Source organism: Giraffa tippelskirchi, chromosome 5, assembly GCF_054371585.1.
Source record: "Giraffa tippelskirchi isolate mGirTip1 chromosome 5, T2T-mGirTip1v1.2.pri, whole genome shotgun sequence".
NCBI lineage: Eukaryota > Metazoa > Chordata > Mammalia > Artiodactyla > Giraffidae > Giraffa > Giraffa tippelskirchi.
Window position 1 is genome coordinate 56,165,610 of NC_137279.1, and position 21,446 is coordinate 56,187,055.

At 38.5% G+C, this 21,446-nt stretch overlaps 1 protein-coding gene and 1 long non-coding RNA gene across 4 annotated transcripts in view; one reads left to right on the forward strand and one right to left on the reverse strand.

Moving 5' to 3' along the window:
* LOC145507793 (uncharacterized) overlaps positions 1-21,446 on the forward strand; it is a 97,108-nt gene that overhangs the window by 9,508 nt on the left and 66,154 nt on the right. For 2 of the 3 annotated variants that reach the window (XR_014055128.1, XM_081495207.1), the window contains exons 1-2: positions 429-591; positions 878-1,000. Coding sequence is in view for 1 of the 3 variants with exons in the window: in XM_081495207.1 (XP_081351333.1) it covers positions 514-591; positions 878-1,000 (201 nt within the window). In the remaining 2 variants the exon portion in view is untranslated. Of the gene's footprint in view, positions 1-428; positions 592-877; positions 1,001-21,446 lie in introns of those variants that run through there. The other variant, XR_014055127.1, reaches the window with a different exon arrangement.
* LOC145507797 (uncharacterized) lies at positions 17,552-21,110 on the reverse strand. The gene is made up of 2 exons (XR_014055132.1): positions 20,983-21,110; positions 17,552-18,569 (listed from the first exon to the last, which is right to left on the reverse strand). It is a non-coding gene; the product is annotated as an uncharacterized LOC145507797 (long non-coding RNA).

The window sequence follows — 21,446 nt, forward strand, 5'->3', positions numbered from 1 at the left end:
CATATGATTTTACAGGACTAATTTATTCTAAAATATATTTACTGAAATTACTATGAACATTGCTTTTTAAATGTGAATCATTTCTCCCTAATTTATCTTTTGCAACCAAGTATGAACTTTTATATTAGATTTTAAAGAATGTAACTCAACTTATTTTCTGCTTCAATTTCACATATATTTGATATCCAAAACGAGTTGCAGGCTAGTGTAATCATAGAAATATTTTAGGAGACGGAAAAGCTAAGGTGTATTCTTGATTTTCTACTTGACCTTCCCTACCATACTTAACCTTTCTATTGGAACTTCCTCCATCTGTAAAAAATTCTGCATAATTATACCACCTTATTATCTCATCAGTATGTAGGAATTCTAAGTTCTTTTGGAAGTAAAGGAATACATAAATTCTAGGACTTGGTGTCCCCAAAAATAGAGTGGTGAGATTTTGTTTTGATTGCCTAGGGTTGGTAAAACACTGACATTATTGTAGCAACCACGGCCAAAGCTCCCTCATAGATGGTGTCACTCTTTCTCCAAAAGCCAGGATTTAGCCTCAGACTCTCCTTTTTCGATGTCGCATTCCAGGCAGCCAAGGTAAAATAGATGTGCTGGATCTTTGCATCTCAAAGTATGGCCTGAGCACCAGCAGCATTGCCCAAGAGTTTCTTAGAAACATAGGATCTCAGACGCTGTTCCAGATCTACAAGTCAGAATCTTTACTAAGACCAGGCAGTCTCGGTGTGCTTTGAAGTTTGAGAAGCAGTCTACATACGAAACATTTGTTTGATTTTTGAATACTTTCATTGCTGGGCATCTAAGAAACACGTCAACAAGGGTGAAGGGATGTCTTCTTCTAATTGGGGGCTGTTTGCTTCGACAGGAGTTGAAGATAATCCCCCAAACCTCCAACACCTCTGCATCTAACTGTGATAGAAAAGAAGATAGCAAAAGGACCCTCCCCACCAGAACTCTTCAACCTTCCTGGACTCTGTTGTTTGTATGGGTAAGTAAGTGACAGCTTTCACTCTCTGCTGTAGAAGAAAGTACTTGAACTTGACATAGGTTGGGCTGCCTCTGTTGTATACAGAAACACTAATGCTTAAATCAGAAACATCTTTTTAAAAAATTTAATTCTGTTGCAAGATGAATTAGGATCTAAACTTAGCTCCAAATGGAATGAAAACTGGGGTGTTTCTTTTCAACCCGTCAGTTTGTTTATGCAGTGGTTTTAGTCCTGAGCAGTATCACCTTCAAAGAGAAAAGCAGTTCTGGCATAGAGTTGCCAGTTCACATGAAGCCACCCTAGGAGCCAGGATGCTTCAGGCCCTGATGTTTGTGTGGTGTCGACTTATATTTATACAGTAACACATACGTAATACATACCCGACATCTTCCATTAACTTAAAAAGTCAAATGGGTTAACAACCTTCCCAGAGCTGTTCTGACTTTGGACCAAATTTTCCAGTTCTTTCTAAAATTATTTTTTGGGCTTCAAAGTGCATTTTCAGATATTCTGGAGATTTTTTTTATTCTAAACTTCTTATTTTGTATAGGAGTAGAGCTGATAGTTTCAGGTTGAAAAGCACAGGGACTCAGCCGTACGTATACACATATCCATTCTCCCAAACTCCCCTTCCATCCAGACTACCACGTGATATTGAGCAGAGTTCCCTGTGCTGTACAGTAGGACCTTTTGGTTATTCATTTTAAATCTAGCAATGTATACATGTCCATCCCAAACTCCCTAACTACCCCTTGCTCCCATCCTTTCCCCTGGCAACCATAAGCTCTTTCTCTAAGTCTGAGAGTCTGCTTCTGTTTTGTAAGTAAATTCATTCGTATCATTTATTTTTAGATTCCACATGTAAAGGGGTGTCTTACGATATTTCTCCTTATCTGACTTCACTCATTGTGACACACTTCAGCTCCATCCATGTTGCTGCAAATGGCATTATTTCATTCTTTTTAATGGCTGAGTAATATTCATATATATATACCACATCTTCTTTATCCATTCATCTGTTGATGGACATTTAAGTTACTTCCATGTCTTGGCTATTGTAAACAGAGCTGCAATGAATATTAGGGTTCATATATCCCTTGGATAATGTTTTCCTCTGGATATGGCAAGGAGTGGGATTGCAGGGTCGTATGGTAACTCTGTGTTTAGTTTTTTTGTTTTTTTTTTTTAAGGAATCTCTATACTGTTCTGAGATAGTCTGGAGATTTTCAGACTAGAGTGCAAAAGTGTTTCAGATCTTAGGGTGATGTCTCTGAGCTTTACTCACCAATCAGTCTGGGATAACACTACTGACATCATGATGAATCTCTGTGTAACTCATGAAGCAGCAGACAAAATTTGTTGAGCCTAATTTCATTTGATGTAGCATAGGTACAAGTGTTAGTGAAATAAATCTTGATTTTCTGCTATAAAGAAAATAACCTCCTTTCCACTTGAAATAATTATTTATCATTACTGTTCCTCCTGCCGTATATCTATGGGTGTTGTGTTTACATAAATCATAATACACGTTTTCCCAGGACTGTCCAGTAGCCCAACACTCATGGTGGCAACATTCACACTTGCAAAGAGTTTTAAAAGAAACTTCTGAATACAGGTTGCAATGTAGGGAGCAAGTGTTGAGGACACGCACCCTCCCTTACAACCTGGTTGGACTGGTACACTTTGAGCCCATAGAAAACACTAGAAGCCTGTATATGGTAAGATTGGGGAATCCGCAGGATCCTTCCTCACACATTCCCTTTGGAATCAATAAGTGTTTCTAATACAGGAGAAAGGGTGCAGGTGTTTCAGGTGTTTCCAGAATCCTTTCTTTTCACACCCATAGCAGGGGCAAAGGAACAAAGTCAAAATAGTCCTTCAGCTGGCTGTATTGTAAATTTTAGGACATTTGAGCCATAATATTAAATGGCCAAATCCCTTTTCTTAATAACTCCTCTTTTCCTCAACAGAATGCCATGATGTGTTCATGCCATGATAAGAAGCATGTGTTCACTGACCCAAAAACTTCTTTTCAGCTTGGTTTAATTTAGAGAATGAGAACTTTGTAACCCCATGTTTCATGAAAAACAGTTGCATTTGACAAGCACATTGATTAAGGTCTAACTTGTTCCACTAACAATCAAGAGAGGAAAATGAGGTTAACTGCTTCATTTTCAGGATGTCATGCTGACCAAGAGCTTGCAGACTTTTTTCCCCCAAAGCATTTTTCTGATTACAAAATGTAACAATAAATAATCCACTCTCCCTTTAAATATTGAAAAGTAAAGGACAAAAGCTCATGGTGTTGGCAATTTATCTCAGGTATTTTGCCCAAGAACAAAATTCCTTTAAAAGTTACAAAGCAGTTTTTGAGTTTTGGTTAGTTATTTGGAGTTGTTGTTGTTTAGTCACTAAGTTGTGTCCAAGTCTTTGCAGCCTCATGGACTGCAGCCTGCCAGGCTCCTCTGTCCATGGGATTTCCAGGGCAAGAATACTTGAGTGGATTTCCATTCCCTTCTCCAGGGATCTTCCTGATCCAGTGATTGGACCTGCATCTCCTGCATTGGCAGGCAGGTTCTTTACCACTGAGCCACCAGGGAAACCCACTGGAGATATACCAACACATAAAAGAAACAAAGGTCCCTGCTCTTGTGGGGCTTATAGTTTAGTCAGATCAGAAAATCTTTAGTTCTGACCTTATGGAGTGATCATATAGTGAACTGTCTTATTCAGCAAAACACACATTTCCAAGAACATCAGGAATGAATGCTGGCAAAGAAGTGGAGACAAGTGTGTCTCTTGATGCCAGGCGAGCCACACAGCTCACAGATGCCCTGTCACCATTGTTTATGTTAGTCTTATTTATTCATACTAGTTTCCTTCATTTGTTAGTTGGGTTGTTTCTCTATAAGAGTTTAATTCCAATGTATCCTATTAGCATATTGACTTCCTGTAGTAGCATTGTACGGAAAGTCTCTCCCACTGCCCTCTATTCAGGGCCCACAGCTATTAGCACAGAGGCCAGGGTGATCCTCCCACTCTCCTTCTGTGAATGGCACCATAGACATAAATAATGCTCTCAGGTTTTGGCTTTTAAAATAGGCCTAAATATTATGAACACAAAAGTATGATGACTGTCATAATTTGAAGTCTCTTCTCCGATTTCCACAAGACTGGGAGGGCTTTTGAGGGTGTGTGTGTGTGTGTGTGTGTGTGTGTGTGTGTGTGTGTGTGTGTGTGTCAGAGAGAGAGAGAGAGAGTTGCAGGAGAGTGGGAGGTAAGAGCATCCTCCTGTTACTGTTGTTATTCCCAGGAGGTAAAAAGATCAGAACTGTCATTGACGACTCCAAACAAGTCAATCTTAAGTTGCTCCGTAACCGCTTTGGCAGGCGAGCATTTTAGTTTTCTACTTGTCCAGGAGCCTCTGGTTACTGTTACTGACAGCCTGGATTTCGTAAACTGACTTCTAAGTGGAAAGCAAGGGTCAGTAAAGAGATCTTCTTATTCATAGTATACCCATAATCAGTTCAAAAACACGTTTGAGATCAGGTAAGTAGACCACAGAAAAGCCTATGTTGTGTTTTATGGATAGTGACTATGTTATTCAAATAGGTCATTTAATACCCAGTTATAGTGTGTAATATACATACATTGTCAATTTCTGGGCTTCCCACGTGGTGCTAGTGGTAAAGAATCTGCCTGCCAATGCAGGAGACGCAAGAGGGTTTGATCCCCGGGTCAGGAAGATCCCCTGGAGGAAAACATGGCAACCCACTCCACTATTCTTGCCTGGAGAATCCCACGGACAGAGGCGCCTGGCAAGTTAGAGTCAGTAGGGTCACCAAGAGCTGGACATGACTGAAGCGACCTAGAACACATGCACACAAGGTAGCAAAGTACACAAAAAATACACTAAACTCAGTTAAACCTGACTCACTCACTGATGATTCAGAAGGTACTGAAAGATCTGAAGCTACTGAATTAGAAATTACTAAAGGTTAAAGTACTTTCATTTTACATTTCATTCATCTTATACTCTATTGATAGGCAGGAGTAGTTGTTCTCTATATGATAGAATGCCAGATAACCCAACATTTGCTATAATATTGAAATCTGTACTTCTAGGTATGTATTGGAAACAGTATTCCGAAATACCGATGAAGTTTTGAAATTACTTGGTCTTTGATGACTCACATAAGCCAATTTGAAAGAAAAAAATGCATTTCTAGTTTGTTAACTAGAAATTTCAAACTCACCAACTTAACCACTAATAATAGTGGAAAGGAAGAAGTAAGACTGTCACTATTTACAGATGACATGATACTATATGTAGAAAACTCTAAAGTTGCCACTAAAAGACTAATTAGAACTAATAAATGAATTCACTGAAGTTGCATAATATGAGTTTAATATACATAAATCTTTTACTTTTCTGGGCTCTCCAGGTGGCTCAGTGGTAAAGAATCTGCCTGCCAATTCAGGAGCCATGGGTTTGATCCCTGGTTGAGAAGATCCCCTGGAGAAGAAAATGGCAAACCACTCCAGTATTCTTGCCTAAAAAATCCCATGGACAGAAGAGCCTGGTGGGCTACAGTCCAAAGAGTCACAAAGAGCAACTGAGCACGCATACACACGCATACTCCTTTTCTGTACACTCTTAATAAGTTATTAGAAAGAGAAAGCAAGAAAACAATCCCATTTAAAATCCCACCAAAAAGAATAAAATACTTCGGAATAAACCAAGAAGTTGGAAGATTGAAACTGTAAAACACTGATGAAGAAAATTGAAGATACAAAAAAATGGAAAAATTTCCCATATTCATGGGTTGGAAGAATTAATGTCTGTAAAATGTCCATAATGTCTGAAGCAACCCACAGATTTAATGCAATCTCTATCAAAATACCCATGGCATTTTTCACAGAACTAGAACAAATTATCTTTAAATTCATATGGAACCACATAAGACCCTGATTACTTCTTATTTTCTCAAAGCAATCTTGTGGAAAAGAAAACAAAAACAAAAAACAAAGCTGAAGCTATCACATGCCCTAACTTCAGACTACTATAAAGCTACAGTAATCAAAATAGTATGATACTGGCACAAAAACAGACACATAGCTCAACGGAACAGAATAGAGAGCCTGGAAATAAGCCCATGCACTTATGGTCAATTAATCTGTGACAAATGAAGCAAGAATATACAATAAAGAAAAGACAGTCTCTTCAATAAGTGGTGCTGGGAAAACTGGACAACTACATGTAAAAGGGTAAAATTAGAACAGTCCCTAACAGCATATTCAAAAATAAATAGACAATGTATTAAAGATCTAAATGTAACATTGGAAACCATAAAACTCCTAGGAGAAATCATAGAATGCTCTTTGACTAAATTGAAGCAATATTTTTTGGATCTGTCTCCTAAGGCAAAGAAAATAAAAGTAAAAATAAATGGAACATAATTAAAAGTTTTGCACAGCAAAGGAAACCATTAACCAAACAAAAGACAACCTACTGAATGGAAGAAGCTATTTGTAAATGATATGATTGATGAGATTAATATCTAAAATACATAAAACAGCTCATTCAACTCAATATAACAAAACCCCAATTAAAAAATGTGCAGAAGACGAATAGACATTTTTCCAAATAATATATACAGATGACCCACAGGCACTTGACAAGATACTCAACATTGCTAATCATCAAAAAAATATAGATCAAAACCATAATGCTATCTCACCTCAACACCTGTCAGATTGGCTATCATCAAAAGAACACAAGTAACGAATGTTGGTAAGGATGTGGAGAAAAAGAGCCCTGATACACTATTGGTGAAAATGTAAATTGGTTCGGCCACTCTGGAAGACAGTATGGATATTCCTCAAAAAGCTAAAAATAGATCCATCATATGACCCAGAAATTCCACTGCTAGGTATATTTCCACAGAAAACAAAAACACTAACTCAAAAAGATATATGTACCCCAATACTCATAACAGCATTATTTACAATTGCCAAGGTATGGCAGCAACCTAAGTGTCCATCAACAGGTGAATGGATAAAGAAGATGTGGTTTACATATTAAATACAATAGTAGTCAGCCATAAAAAAGAGTGAAACTTTGCCATTTGCAACAACATAGATAGACCTGGAGGGTATTATGTTTAATGAAATAAGTCAGAGAAAGACTAATATTGTATGTTATCAGTCATATGTGGAATCGAAACAAATGTGAATATAACAAAACAGATTCACAGATATAGAGAACAAACACATAGTTAGCAGAAGGGAGAGGTAAAGAAGGAAGGACAAGATAAGGGTAGAGGATTAAGAAGTACAAAATATAAAACAAATAAGCTACAAGGATATATTGTACAGCACAGGGAATATAGCCAGTATTTTAAAATAGCTTTAAATGGAATATAATCTATAAAAATATTGAATCACTATGTTGTATACCTGCCACTAATATAATATTGTAAATCAACTATATGCAATACATTTTTAATTAAAATGGTATGTTATTTGACTGGAAACAAAACATTATGTTATTAATTAATATGGATTAACAGAGAATACATACTTTAGTTAATATCAGCTAGAAACAAAAATCAGATCAAAGCAAAATAAAATTGGGGTGTTAAGTGACTGTCAATTTTGGCTCTTCCAGTTCTCTTATTATAAGTTATACGTATTTTGCATATGTAGATTATAGTCCCATGGCTTTGCTTGGTTCTGTTTTGCAAATAAAATGAATTAAAATAGGTTCAGTGTACAACAAATACATATGGAAGTGGGGCACAGACTTTTGAACCCTAATCCAATCACCTTGATCTGTTTGGAGTCCTGAGAGTTAGCCTAGAGTCTGAGTTGGGACATTTTCTGAGCTCCTGAGACAGGAGTCAGACCACAGTAGCAATAGTATTGAGAAGGTTGCCTTGAGGCAGCATGGTAGCTATGGAATCACAAAACAATCAGACAGCAAAGATAGTGGACAGTGAATGGGGTGATGACTGAAGCCACATGAGGCTCTTGGAAATAATGGCTTGGGGAGCTTGGCAGAGGCCTTTTGGTCTCAAAACAGAGAATATGTGTGAGCCAAAGAAATCTGATTTTGTTGGTTCTATAATTTAACTTTCTATCTCAGAGCTTCCACCGCTTCATCCAAAGGACACGCCTAACATGCGTCCATAAAGCCAAGAGATCAGAGAAAGGAGCAACTTGATTTCTTAAGTGCTTCCTTTTCTGAGAAAATACAAGGTTATCTCTCCTTAATGATTTGCAATTAAAATCATTCAGGTAATTATGTTGAATGAATAATGTATCTCTTCATCTCAATGCATCCTGAATGAGTCAGAAAGGAAATATTCTTGCAGGAGATAAATATACTTATGCCTATGGTTGGGCACACCTCCCTCTCCACCCACCTCTCCCTTTGTCTCCTGCCCCTCCAGGGAACAAGAGATTCCATTATTGGATGTGGGTGAGTCAGAGCCCCCTGGGTGGGCAGACAGAGAGGCAGTGAAGGGGGCCCTTGTCTGGTAGATTAGATAGCCACTATTCTGTGTTTATGAGATGGCTTCCCCTCACAGGACTGTTAGAAAAGCCTATTCACCTGTGAACCTCTCCACTCTGTGCCTTTAAAATCACTGTAAAAACTTCACAGGCAGCACTTGATGTGGGAACCAGATTTGCCTTGGCTCCTGTCTAAGCATCCTCAGCCCCTGCCTTTTCCAGCCCCCCTTCCCTCATCACTAGTTTCGGCTACCAGGATCCAGAATCTACTGGACGCTCGTTTGCACTTCAAAAAAAAAAAAAAACAGAGAAAGAGAACAGAAAAGAGATACAAAGCATATTCTGATCCCATGAGTCCCACTGAATGATTTCATGAGTACTCTTGTGGGATTTTTTGAGCCTCACATTGATCTCTCTGAGACATGAAGCTCTAAGCTGGTGCCTCTGGTCGATGGGCACTGCAAAGTGGGTACTCTGGTCAATGGATAATTTTTAAGTGTGTGTACACTCCTGTTCCTGCTGCAGAAAGAGCCTTTCTAAAGGGACCTGAAGGGTTTCTTTCCAAAACTTTGAGCCCCAGATGTTCTCGTGGGCCAAGAGTCGTTCTCTGAATTCAAAGGAGAGCTAGTGCTTTTATGGAGCTGAGTGGTGGCAGGTGTCCAGCACAACTCATGTGGTGACGTTCACTGTGCAGTGATTTATAAAATGTCCCCAATAAAACTTAAAAAAATGAAAAATGAAAAATCTGTTCCTTATTTACCCTATGGTGAAAAAAAATAAGCACCATGATGCATTTCTAAGAATCCTTAATTTTATGTGTGGGTGATCATAATCTTTTAAACACTTGCTAGCGTTTTTCCAGAAGACTTTTCTCCCTTAAAAGGACCAAAACATTTTCTCCACCTTGACTGTCACCAACAAAAAGTAATAAATATTTTCTTCTATGAGAAACCTGAGGGCATTGAGCTACATGAAATTTAAAGGGGCAATTTGAAAGCTGAATTTTTTTAAATACCTACTTTCCAAGAAAAGACCTAAGTGGATGATATTCAAATTAATCTTAGAAACCAACAGAGATGGGCAGGAGGGACAAAGGCAATTAAAGTTTGCCTTTGTCCGAGTTTTTAAATATAAATCCCTGAATATGTTTTTAAAAGAATATGTATATATCCATTCGGGCTTCCCAGGTGACTTAATGGTAAAAAATCCACCTGCCAAACAGGAGACACAGGTTCCATTCTTGGGCTGAGAAAGTCCCCTGGCGAGAGAAATGGCAACCCACTCTAGTTTTCTTGGCTGGGGAGTGTCATGGACAGAGGAGCCTGGCAGGCTGCAGTCCATGGGGTTGAAAAAGAGCTGTACAGGACTTAGCGACTAAACAACAATGACAACAATATATCCATTCATAGAACGCTATATACGTGGTTCAGTAACTATTTTATATCACCAGTAGAAACTCACTTCTCCTGGGCTCCTCAGCACTGAGAACATGAACCTGACAGAGAGTTTGGGTCAGGACAGAGGAAGAGCTGAGGGGGCCACAGATACCTCACTGGATCTTTTCTGTGAGCAACTCAGTTACCTGAACAAAGAAAAGAAAAGTGAAGTCGCTCAGTTGTGTCTGACTCTTTGAGACCTCATGGACTGTAGTCTACCAGGCTCCTCTGTCCATGGGATTTTCCAGGCAAGAGTACTAGAATGGGTTGCCATTTCCTTCTCCAGAGGGGATCTTCCCGACCCAGGGATCGAACTCAGGTCTCCCGCACTGTAGGCAGACACGTTACCATCTGAGCCATCAGGGAAGTCCTAAACAAGCCCAAGCTCTAAAAGAGAATGTCAAACAGCTGAGCAATTAAATGTTAACCTCCCATCAGGCTAAAGTAAACTGGAGTTTTGGATATCCTCAAGGGGGAAAAAAAAAGATGGTAACAATAGGGCACTTTTATAGGCTTTACTTAACCAATTCACTATCAGATTTTGGGTTTTTTAATTGTTAGTGTGATGCATTTACATCTGTCAAATTCACAGAGTGTCCCACACTTTTTTGGGAATGTGGAACAACTTGGAACAAAAATAAATCTAGTTAATGTTGATACCTGGCATAGATAAGAGGAAGCCATTTATGACTATTGTGAAGATTCTTGTAAGATATGTCTAGGATGGTAGTTCTCAATGTGGGAGATTTGTCCTCACTGGGGACTTCTCCCAATGTATGGAAACATTCTGATTATTGCAGCTCAGGTCTGTTATTGGTGTCTAGTTGGTAGAGGCAAAGGATGCTGCTAGACTTCATACAATACACAGGACAGCCCCTTAAAACAAAGAAATATCTGACCCTAGATGTCAATACTAGGAGAGACCCTGAGCTAGGGAGACAAAATATTCACTAGCACAATAGTATCAAGGTTCTTTTTTTTTTTTTTTTTTGGCAAAGATACAAGGCCAAAGTCATATTAGGCAATCCTTTTCTCCAATGAGCTTAGAATGCTAACCACCAAGACAAAAAAAAAGTGATACTCACCTTGGCAAATGCCCATGTTGCTTCTTTGGTAACTAGAAGGAAAACAGCCACAGCTCTCCATGATGGAGAGACTGAACTGTCATCCGAGTGTTCACCATCACTATTGCCCATAGGACTAGAATCCTCCCCTCACCATCAGAAGTGAAGCAATGTTCAGGCCAAAGAGTGTTTTCAGCAATATTTTGGCAAAAGCCATGGTGCTACAGTTGGCAGAATTCAAAAAAGAACAAGAGAAAAATTGTCCGGAATTTGCTAAAGGGATGAGGAGGGGTTGATGCCAGACTCGAAGCTTTCCTGGGTCTTTGGGAAAATGAAGGGATGAGAAAGTAGAGAGAGACACCTGGAAACTGGGACACATCCTTTCGGAACTTCCCTTTGGAGTCAATCTTTGTGAAGGCTACGTTTCCAAGGCTTCTTTCTCTGTATGTTACTGCTGCTGCTGCTGAGTCACTTCAGTCGTGCCCGACTCTGTGTGACCCCATAGACGGCAGCCCACCAGGCTCCCCCGTCCCTGGGATTCTCCAGGCAAGAATACTGGAGTGGGTTGCCATTTAGAGAACAATTAATATAAAGTTGAAATCTCTCTTCATGTTACTTGGTGCTGGTTTTGAGATATGGCTACTCTATCAGTAAAAGCACTGCTTTGTGTCCAAAAGAGAAAAAAACCAGCAAGATAGAGAAGTTCTTGAGAAAGGAGTGTGATCATTTACCTACATCACTTCAAGGGCCCCTGCCCCAGACCCTTGAATAGTGACTGAGGTGCTTGGTAGAGATAGTAGAACCATAAGACCAACGGACCAGGGACAGCGGATAGTGAGCCTTCTGGAGAGGCAGTATGGTTCATTTCTCTCATTTCCGATTGCCCTCACCCACAGTATTTCAGCAAGAAGAAAATCCATGGGGGTTATGTCACTTTGCCACCTCTACCTGAACATCAAGGGGCTAATTAGTATAAATCGATTCTTCCAGGAAATGCTGGAAAAAGTCGACATGATCACAGAAATCACAAGCTCCCAACACGGGTTTCAGAAAGATTTTTATGACAGTTAAATAGTTTGTATCAACGTCATTCTAACCTCTGTCTCATTATTGATTGCTTAGTTCCTTTTCCTTGAAAAGCTATTTTTGTCAACTTGGTCATTCATATAAAAAAAATCCCAAACCCTAATAGAACTCAAATTTCTTTATTTTCCAAATAGGCCATTTGGAATCATAGTATTCCAAGCCGGAAGGATATTTGGAGACTGTATAGTAATAGGAAAATCTTTCACATATGAGGTCACTAACAAAGGCCCTGAAAATCAAGTGTGTTACCCCAGGAAATGCTGGGTCATCTTGTCTTTTTAGATCTTGACTGTCTGACCTGTGTGTTCATTTTTCCACCTAGGGATAAATCCCTCATAAGAGGAGTAATATAATCAACTAAGGTTTCAGATCAGTGAAACCATCATTATTCTTACATATTTTTTCCCAGGTGAAACACTGAATTTCGTTATACTTTCTGTGGTCAACACAAACTCTGTTTCATTATTTGTGGACCTTCGGTGTTTTTGTACTGATCCATCAAAACTGAATTAATTGAATCCAGCACATCAATTTTAGCAAGGAAGTTAGAAAAGATCTCTTGCTATTCTCTAACCATATTCCACCTAAGATATTTTTCTCTTGAAACAAATTTATACATTTGGCATTCAAACCACATGTAGTTACATTTAGTAGAATCCAGAGAAAGTTTAAAAATATTGCAAAGTGTTTCAAAGTAGACCTACCCCTTGTTGTTGTCCTTTAGTCACTAAGTTCTGTCTAACTCTTTTGTGACTCCATGAACTGTAGCCCAACAGGCTCCTCTGTCCATGGGAATTCCCAGACAATGATACTGGAGTGGGTTGCCATTTCCTTCTCCAGGGAATCTTCCTGATCCATGGATCAACTACTCCACATCTCCTGCATTGGCAAGCAGATTCTTTACCACTGAGTTACCTGGGCAGCCCTAGATGTTGAATATCATTGAATATCATCAGCTATCGAGCAATCTGGAAAAAACAAATGCTACAAGCAATATAAAAATTAGAAGAGTTGGGGCTGGCATAAATTAGGAGTTTGAGATTAACATATGCACATTTCTATATATAATATAATCAACAAGGACCAACCTCACAGGACCTCTATTCAATATTGTGTAATAACCTATATGGGGAAAAAGTCTGGAAAAGAATGGATATATGTATATGTATAACTGAATCACTTGGTTGTACACCTGATACTAATATAACATTATAAATCAACTATACTCCAATATAAAATAAGAATTAAATTTAAAAAATGTTGTCATAGAAAAAACAACAACAAAAAAAGAAAATTGGAAGAAAAAAATGTTGAGGTCATTGTTTTGGAAATTCATAGAATCAGAAGAAAACTGGACAATTCACTTAGTGCCTCCCGGTGTCTTTAGACAAGAAGGCCCTATATAGTCAGTACAAAATGTTCAACTTCCTAGAGAGCCTATTTCAACAAACAACCTTTGGCACCAATTCCAGAGAAGTAACTGTTTTTAATACTTATTGTGGCTCACACAGTTGACACATGTTAGCATTCTGAACAATTTTATAAAGGATATCTGCAACCCTCATATAACAGAAACAGCAAAGCAAGATCACCAGCAAAATGCAACCACGTGTCACCTTTGAAATAATGTAAGACACTCAATTTAGGATTTGCACACACAACCTGTGCACAGACCAATGGCTCACTAGACATTGTCACAGTTGCAGATTACCTGATGAGGACAGAAATTATTCAGGGGCATTAATAATCTCTATTAATAATCTATTGACAACATCTATTAATAATCTATTGATAAACTTTATTAATAAACTAATAACATAGGACATTTAGGTAAAAAAAATGCTCAAAATCATCAAAACAAAGTTCTCAAAAACTTAATATCTATTACATCTATTATGGATATTATTTTATTCACCATCTAGATGACTTAACATCTTTTCTAGCAAACTTGTTTTCAAATGTGTTGATACTTTGGTTAGTGCTGAATGAGTTTAGTCCCCTTAATACAGCCTTAAATCATGAACAATTATGTTATTTTTAAATAAGAATTTGAGTAAGAATTATTATACAGCTGTGTCAATGGGGACAGCATTACAAAAGAGCTAGGTAGGTTACTTTTAAAAGATGCTTTTATTGATTAAAAAAAGCTTAACTGTAATTATTGAGCCCATCCTATTTCTCATGTATTTTTCTTAAATTCACTTTTTTATAGTTATTTAAAAATAAATCATATACTTTCTAAAATAACTGTTATTGACTTTAAAGTTCTAAATTAAGTTCATTTTATATTTGTGACACCAAAGTATATTTGTGAAGGGTTTATTCTTGCACCTGATCCTTAGTGATAAATACAATCATGCAAAGGTCAGAGGGGGCCAATATTTTGAATTGGTTGATGCAAACTTCAGATACACCCTTTCATTGCACAGGGGTAATGGGGATAGTTACAAGTCTTAGTTAAGTTTCAACTCAAGATTTTAAAAACGGAATTTGAATCATGCTAACCAAAGGAGCTAATGAAGCATGTGGGCGTGTAGAAAAATTTGGCTTCAAGAAAAGACCACATTTTCTTGGTTTTGTGGCCCAAACCATCTTTATCTTATTTATATTTGACAATGCACAATCCACATTTTATGCGTCATCTTACTAGTCAGATACTTCCACTTCAACCAAGAAAAAATAAAACAGTTTAAAAATAGTTGCTGCATTGAAAGATATATCAAAAATATCATTCTGTTTTAACATTTATCTCCCTCAATTCCATGTTGATGTGTCTCAGTGCCAAAGACAGATGATAAAATTGTCTGCCACTCAAACCTAAATTTTTATTGCTTCTTTCCAAAGTATTGAAAAGAGCCAAACATACTAATCCATAGTGCTGGGCTAAGCTTTCAGGAGTGATCTCACATTGTATTTGTATTAAACCCAAAGATAGATTTCAATGTCAATCAACAACTAATAAAGATAATTATTTTATCTTGTAGTAATGTAAGGTGTGATCCTGATTATGTTTTGTTTTCCTATTTTTTGAAGAGCTGGCACTATCAGCTTGCATAAAAATCTATCTCCTAAATTCCTCAGCTTAGCTTTCCAGGGTGTCCTCATCGTTTATTCTGAACCCCCACTAAGTTTAAGCTCATAACAGCTGAGGAGAGGAAGCTAAGACCATCCAGTCCCATATAAATTAAAGGTAAAAGCTATTATCACAAGTGGAATTTTTCAGAAACTTTAAGCTTCCGCTGTCCTTTCCATTTTGAATAGGCTTATCTTCAAGATGGTTGGGAATAACACAGGAAATGAACTTTATTCATATGAAGCAAGTCAAAAGAGGATATGAATAAAACCTACTTCTCACCTTCTATAGGCTTAACTCTGGCCAAAGGTGTCTACAAATTAAACAAGTGATTGAAGAGTGGCGTGTGAGTGTGTGTGTTTATACACATATGTTTCCTCTTATTCTTTCATTCCTTCACCTTCCATTCCTGCACTCCCTGACCACCTACCCCTACACTCATCACTGCCCCTGACCTTGCTTCTCCTCTTTCCCCTCCTTCTTCCTACCCCACCCCTTCATCCAATGCATTTCTTTTTACTTTGTTGTCAAGTCCTAAAACATTGACTCTACAGGATTCGAAGAAATTGATTTTGTAATCTTGCATTTAATTGAGTTAGCATAGATAATCACTATTTATGCTAGATAGGTGTGGGGCTTAAACCATCCTGCAATGCAGGAGACGCGGGTTCAATCCCTGGGTTGGAAAGTTCCCCTGGACGAGGGCATGGCAACCCACTCCAGTATTCTTGCCTGGAGAATCCCATGGACAGAGGAGCCTGGTGTGGTGTGGTCCTTAGGTTCGCAAAGAGAAGAACGTGACTGAAGTGACTGAGCACACACGAACACACATACTAGATAGGTGAGGTCCTGAAATTAATTTGGGACAGTATCAGGCAAATTAGCTAATTCCCAAATTTCTCATTTACACAGATGATCCTCATAGTGTGCCACTTAAATAGAATTCCTGTTGTGCTTCAGTCTTTACTTTCTCATATAGCATTGAGGAGTGAAATATTTTAGTATATCCTTCTTATTGCCCTGCTGATAAAGGGTTTTCCCTGTGAAAATAGTTTTTTTCTACCTAGAGGCAAGAAAATTACTTAATGTTTACAAGTGTGAAGGTTTAGTAACACAGTAAGCCCCCTACAGTAATCCTCCCTGGCAAACTCTGGGAGATAATGAGGGATAAGAAGGCCTGGCATGCTGTAATCCATGGGGTCGCAAAGGGTCAGACATGACTTAGAGGCTGAACAACAATAACAATCCCTACAAACAAACAAGTTCCATTATGAGAGCACGTTTGTAAGTCCAATTTGTTTGTAAGTCCACAAAGTTAGCCTAGGTACCCAACTAACAGTTGGCTACACTCTACCAGCTACATCACTGCTGCTTTTACACTCGCTTCCAGACATCCTGGGCTGGAAATAATGTGCTACGGTACCCTGTACAGTACTGTACAGTAAAGCTTACAAAAGCACAACTACTTTTAGAGGATGCACGCAAAGGACCAGGCATGTGAACTAACTTATGTGGTTGGACATGCAGACATACGTTCGCATCTTTGAAAGTCTGCAGCTTGAATGTTTGTATGTAGGGGACTTAACCTTACTTCTATTTATTGAAAGGAGGAAAGAACATGAATATTTATTGTGGACTTAGAGTGGTCTAGAGATTGGAGATATTCATATACTATGTCATTTGACCCTTGTTGCAATTCTCTGAGGCTGATAGTATTGCTACTTTTTGCAGATAAATAAACTGAAGATGGTGGTGATGGTTTAGTTGCTAAGTCTTGTTTGAATCTTGTGACCTCATGGACTGTAGCCTGCCAGGCTCCCCTGTCCATGGGATTCTCCAGGCAAGAACACTGGAGTGGGTTGCCATTTTCTTCTCCAGGGATCTTCCCCACCCAGGGATCGAACTGAGGTCTCCTGCGTTGCAAGCAGGTTCTTACCTACTGAGCTATGAGGGAAACCCAACTGAAGATGAAAGTGAATGTCTCTCAGTCCTGTCTGACCCCTTGCGACTCCATGGACCATACAGTCATGGAATTCTCCAGGCCAGAATACTGGAGTGGGTAGCCAGCCGTTCCCTTCTCCAGGGGATCTTCCCAACCCAGGGATCAAACCCAAGTCTCCTGCGTTGCAGGTGGATTCTTTACCAGCTGAGCCACCAGGGAAGCCAACTGAAGATGACAGAGGGTCAACTGTTAGAGCAAATTCAGGCATGTCTTTCAAGCTCAGGGTTTGCTATCAGTATTAAGGCCATAGGTTTCTACATTAGGGTTCCTTTCCTTTCAATTCAGTCAGTAATTTTATTGTTTTTTGGAATTTTACTTTACAGTGTTTTTTATGTACCTCGGGCTAAGTTTGCAAAAATAATTTTCATATAAACATTTATTTACTCAAAACATGTTTATTACATCATATGCATGATATGCCAGGCGCTGTGTTACATGTTGTGGAATCAAAGTAAATATCTTCATTGCCACATATAATTCTCCTGCATTCTGGTAAAGCCAGGCGTGTAATCAGATCATCGCGGTGAGGTGCCTGTAGACACCTACGCCCCGGAAAGGCAATCCTGGCAAGGTTCAGGAGCATCAGTGCTTCAAGTCCACATCAGTATTAGATTACTGACTTTCTGAAAAATTCTGACAGAGCCATCATGGATACCCCTGAACCTCAGATCTCAGCTCTTTTCCCCCTGTAATGTGCTCTACAAACTGTTTACTTCCTTTCCCAAGGAAACAACAGCCAAGAGCCATCTTTGCTGCTAGAAATCCGTCTCTGTTTCCCTAGCTTTGATTTCTATATAACTTCAGGCTGCCCACTTAACCTTTCTTTGCTTTAGTTAATTATTTGCACAATACAGGTAATAGCTACCCTAGGGGCTGTGGTAGGGCTTAATTAATTAATGTTTATAACATCTTTGAAAATGTAGCATTGAAGCGACTAAGTAAATGCAAATTATTATTATTATTAGCGTTATTGCCGTCATCATCCATCTATTTCACATGTAGCCAAGAGCAGTTTCCAAGAGGTGAATCATGGTGATTGTTTTCAGACCTGGCTCCATCTTCTAAGCTTGACTGCTTGATCTGAGAGTCTGACCCTAATTGTAAGCAATTAGAAATAGAGCAACTGAAAAAAGTCGTCTGCCTCTGAAAAGACAAACCATCCCCTGCTTCTACTTCCTTGACTCTGTTTCAGCTGCTAGTTGCTCAGGCTCTCTCCTGAGTCTCACGCAATCATGTCAATGTAGAAACTCTCCTTAGCAACCTAACCTGGATGCCCTGGGAGCCCTGAGATCTCATCCCACTGTGTAGATCAGGGGACTGAGATCGAGGACCGTTAGTCATAGGTTCAAACTGAGGATATCGATGAGCCCATGTTTGGTTGAGCAGTTAAGGCCTGTTTGGAAAGAGAAAAATTACATGAAGGCATATAAACATAATTTTGAATAAAGTTATTTAGTAGCTGATTGCTAGTTATTTGACTTATTTCAATCTATTGTTTCAAAAAGAATGCCAATTATTACAAAAATTCAATTATTTTAAATTCTTAATATTCCTCATGATCAAATTCTTCCTCACTTAGGAAAATTCCCTACATCACTCTAGCCTGTGATAAATTTCCCTTCCCTGACTATGTGATAGACCTTGTCTACATCTTTTATTTAGTAATATTTGCTGCTCTCTGACAATCTTCCATTGTTTACACTGACAACTTTTTCAGAGGTTTATATCTTCTTTTTTCAATTACTTTACACAGCCATTATGGGTAGTAAGAAAGAGGTGTTCATCTGTGCCTCTGAAATGCCTAAGTTAGATCATTAGACATGGGACTTGATGACATTTGTTTGTCCCTTCCTCCTAATTCAGTAGAGAAAACAGCTCCAGACTTTATATCCCAGACATCATTTGACATCCCCACTGAATATTATGTCAAGGCTGTTCTACCTGTTTCCCTTCCTCCTGGGCACATGGCTAGATTACATTTTGCAGCATCTCTTGCAATTACATTAAGCTGTGTGATTGATGTTGGTCAATACAATATAGTAGATATGATGCCATTGCTTGAAAAGGCCTGTATGTATATTTCTCTTAGACATATCTCCCTGCTTGCCCTACTGTATTCACTAGCAGGCTGAATGGATAACACCCTAAAGACCTAGAGAAAGGCAGTGTCACAAGATGAAAAGATCCCCAAGCTACCACCTAGGAAGAATTTCCCAGAAGACCTATGTGGCCTGGAAGACCCATGGTGGTCTGTTGCATGAGTGAGAAATAAACTTTCATTTTGATAAGCCACAGATTGGGGGAGGTTGTTTTCTACAGAAGCCCAAGTTGACTCATAAAAACAGCTGATAATCATCTCATCCTTAATATATTCAAATGGAACTCTTGTTTTCTTTCTTCTTTATTCCCCAAATCCAGAGCTTCAGCAAGTCTTACCGAACTTCTGGAAGTGTATCTCAAAACACATCAGATCTGCCCATTTCACTCCACTGTTCTATATCACCTCCATGATCTTACATAAAGTTCTTTTTATTTCTCATCAGGATTCTATAACTGCTCCTGCTGCTTCCATTCTAACATTTTTCTTCTCTTCAATCCACTCACTACGCAGCAACCAAACTCATCTTTTTAGGAAAAAACTTAAACCATATCACTCTCTTATTTAGAACCCTTTGGTAGTTTAACCATTGCACCAAAAATAAATTTCAGCTCCTAATCTTGACCTGCAAGATCCTGCATGTTCTGGCCCTTGCCTAGCTCACCAACCTCATCTCACTTTCCAACTCCCTACAAAGTCTAGTCATCTGGAATTCTTTCAGTTTCCTTAGCAATCTAAATGTTTATCTCTTCCAAGATCTTCACCCATGCAGATTACCTTCTTTGAAGATTTTTTCTCTTTGCTCCTCACATAGCCAGTTCCTTCCTACCTTTTAAATCACTGTTTAAACATCCCTTCTTCAGAAAGATTTTCTCTGATAGCAATATCTAAGGAAAATGTCTACCCTTTGATATCCTTTATTGCAGTATCTTGCTTTTTTCCATGTTAGAAATTACCAGAATTTTAAATTACATGTAGCAGATATGAATCTTGGGCCACAAGTTAAGAAGTCCAAGAATCATAGCTCTATTTTCCATAAATGGATGCAATTTCCTTTTTATTCTATTTCAAGACCCCATTCCATTTGTGTATTGATTATGATATAGGTTCCAGATGCTATAACAAAGGGCCAAAAAATAGTGACTAATATAGCTTTGTTAAACTTAGTGACGCTTGTGTATTATAATTCTTTTCTCTCTCCTTTTATAATCTGGGAATAAGCAAACCAAGGCTGAAAAGGCCATTTTGAAATGTTAGGGATCCAAGCTCTTTTTGAATTGTGATTCTGCCTTCCTCATTATGAGGCTTCTGCATACAGGCACAAGATACAAGATGAACTGACTGTAATTTGGGGGTGGTAGCTAAGAAGAGTACATGGTTCAGGAAGAAACTAGGGGTAAAACAGCTCTGGGGTATAATTCTTGTGGCCCGTGAATGCTCTCACCTCAATAAGGTCTTTGAAGATTTCTAAAGGAGGGAGGTGACATTTGAGGAGAAGATAGACATTTTGGTAAAAGATGTGGAAAAGGACGAAGAAAAGGAGAGCTTAAATGTTCCAGACTTTTGTTTTTCTCCCCCCTGGTTTGGATATAATGTAAAAATACTAAAAATGCTATAATAAGAAATACAGGTAATATATTAAGAAACTATATTAATATAGTAGTAAGTAATATGTAAAAAATTGTAAAAAATAAAAATAAAAAAGTACCTGACTACAACAGAAATGAAATTAAATGTGATTACAAACTGTTACAGAGTCCAAGCTGGTCCTGCTTGCTGTACAACAGGCCAATGAATTGAATGACAAGTTGTTGGAGCAAGAAACAGCAACTGTATCTGTAAAGACAGAAGACTGAGAAAGCGGTGGACTAGTGTCCCAAAGAACCATCTTCCCTGTATTAGAGTTCAGATTTCTTTTATATTAAAAGAGGAGGAAGTAAGGTCAGACATTTCCTGGTTCCAGTCAGCCTCCAGAGGAGATGTGTTAATTTATTCCTTGCTGTAGTCATTCATAGGTGGACCTAGTAACGATGTTTCCTGTGAGCTCAACAAAAGTATTTTAGCTTAACAGTCACTACCTGGGAGGAATGGTTTCCAGAGATGGGTCATTATCTATAATTTAAGCTTATAGGCAACATCACTTTAGTGATCAACTTGTAATAAAATGCAAAG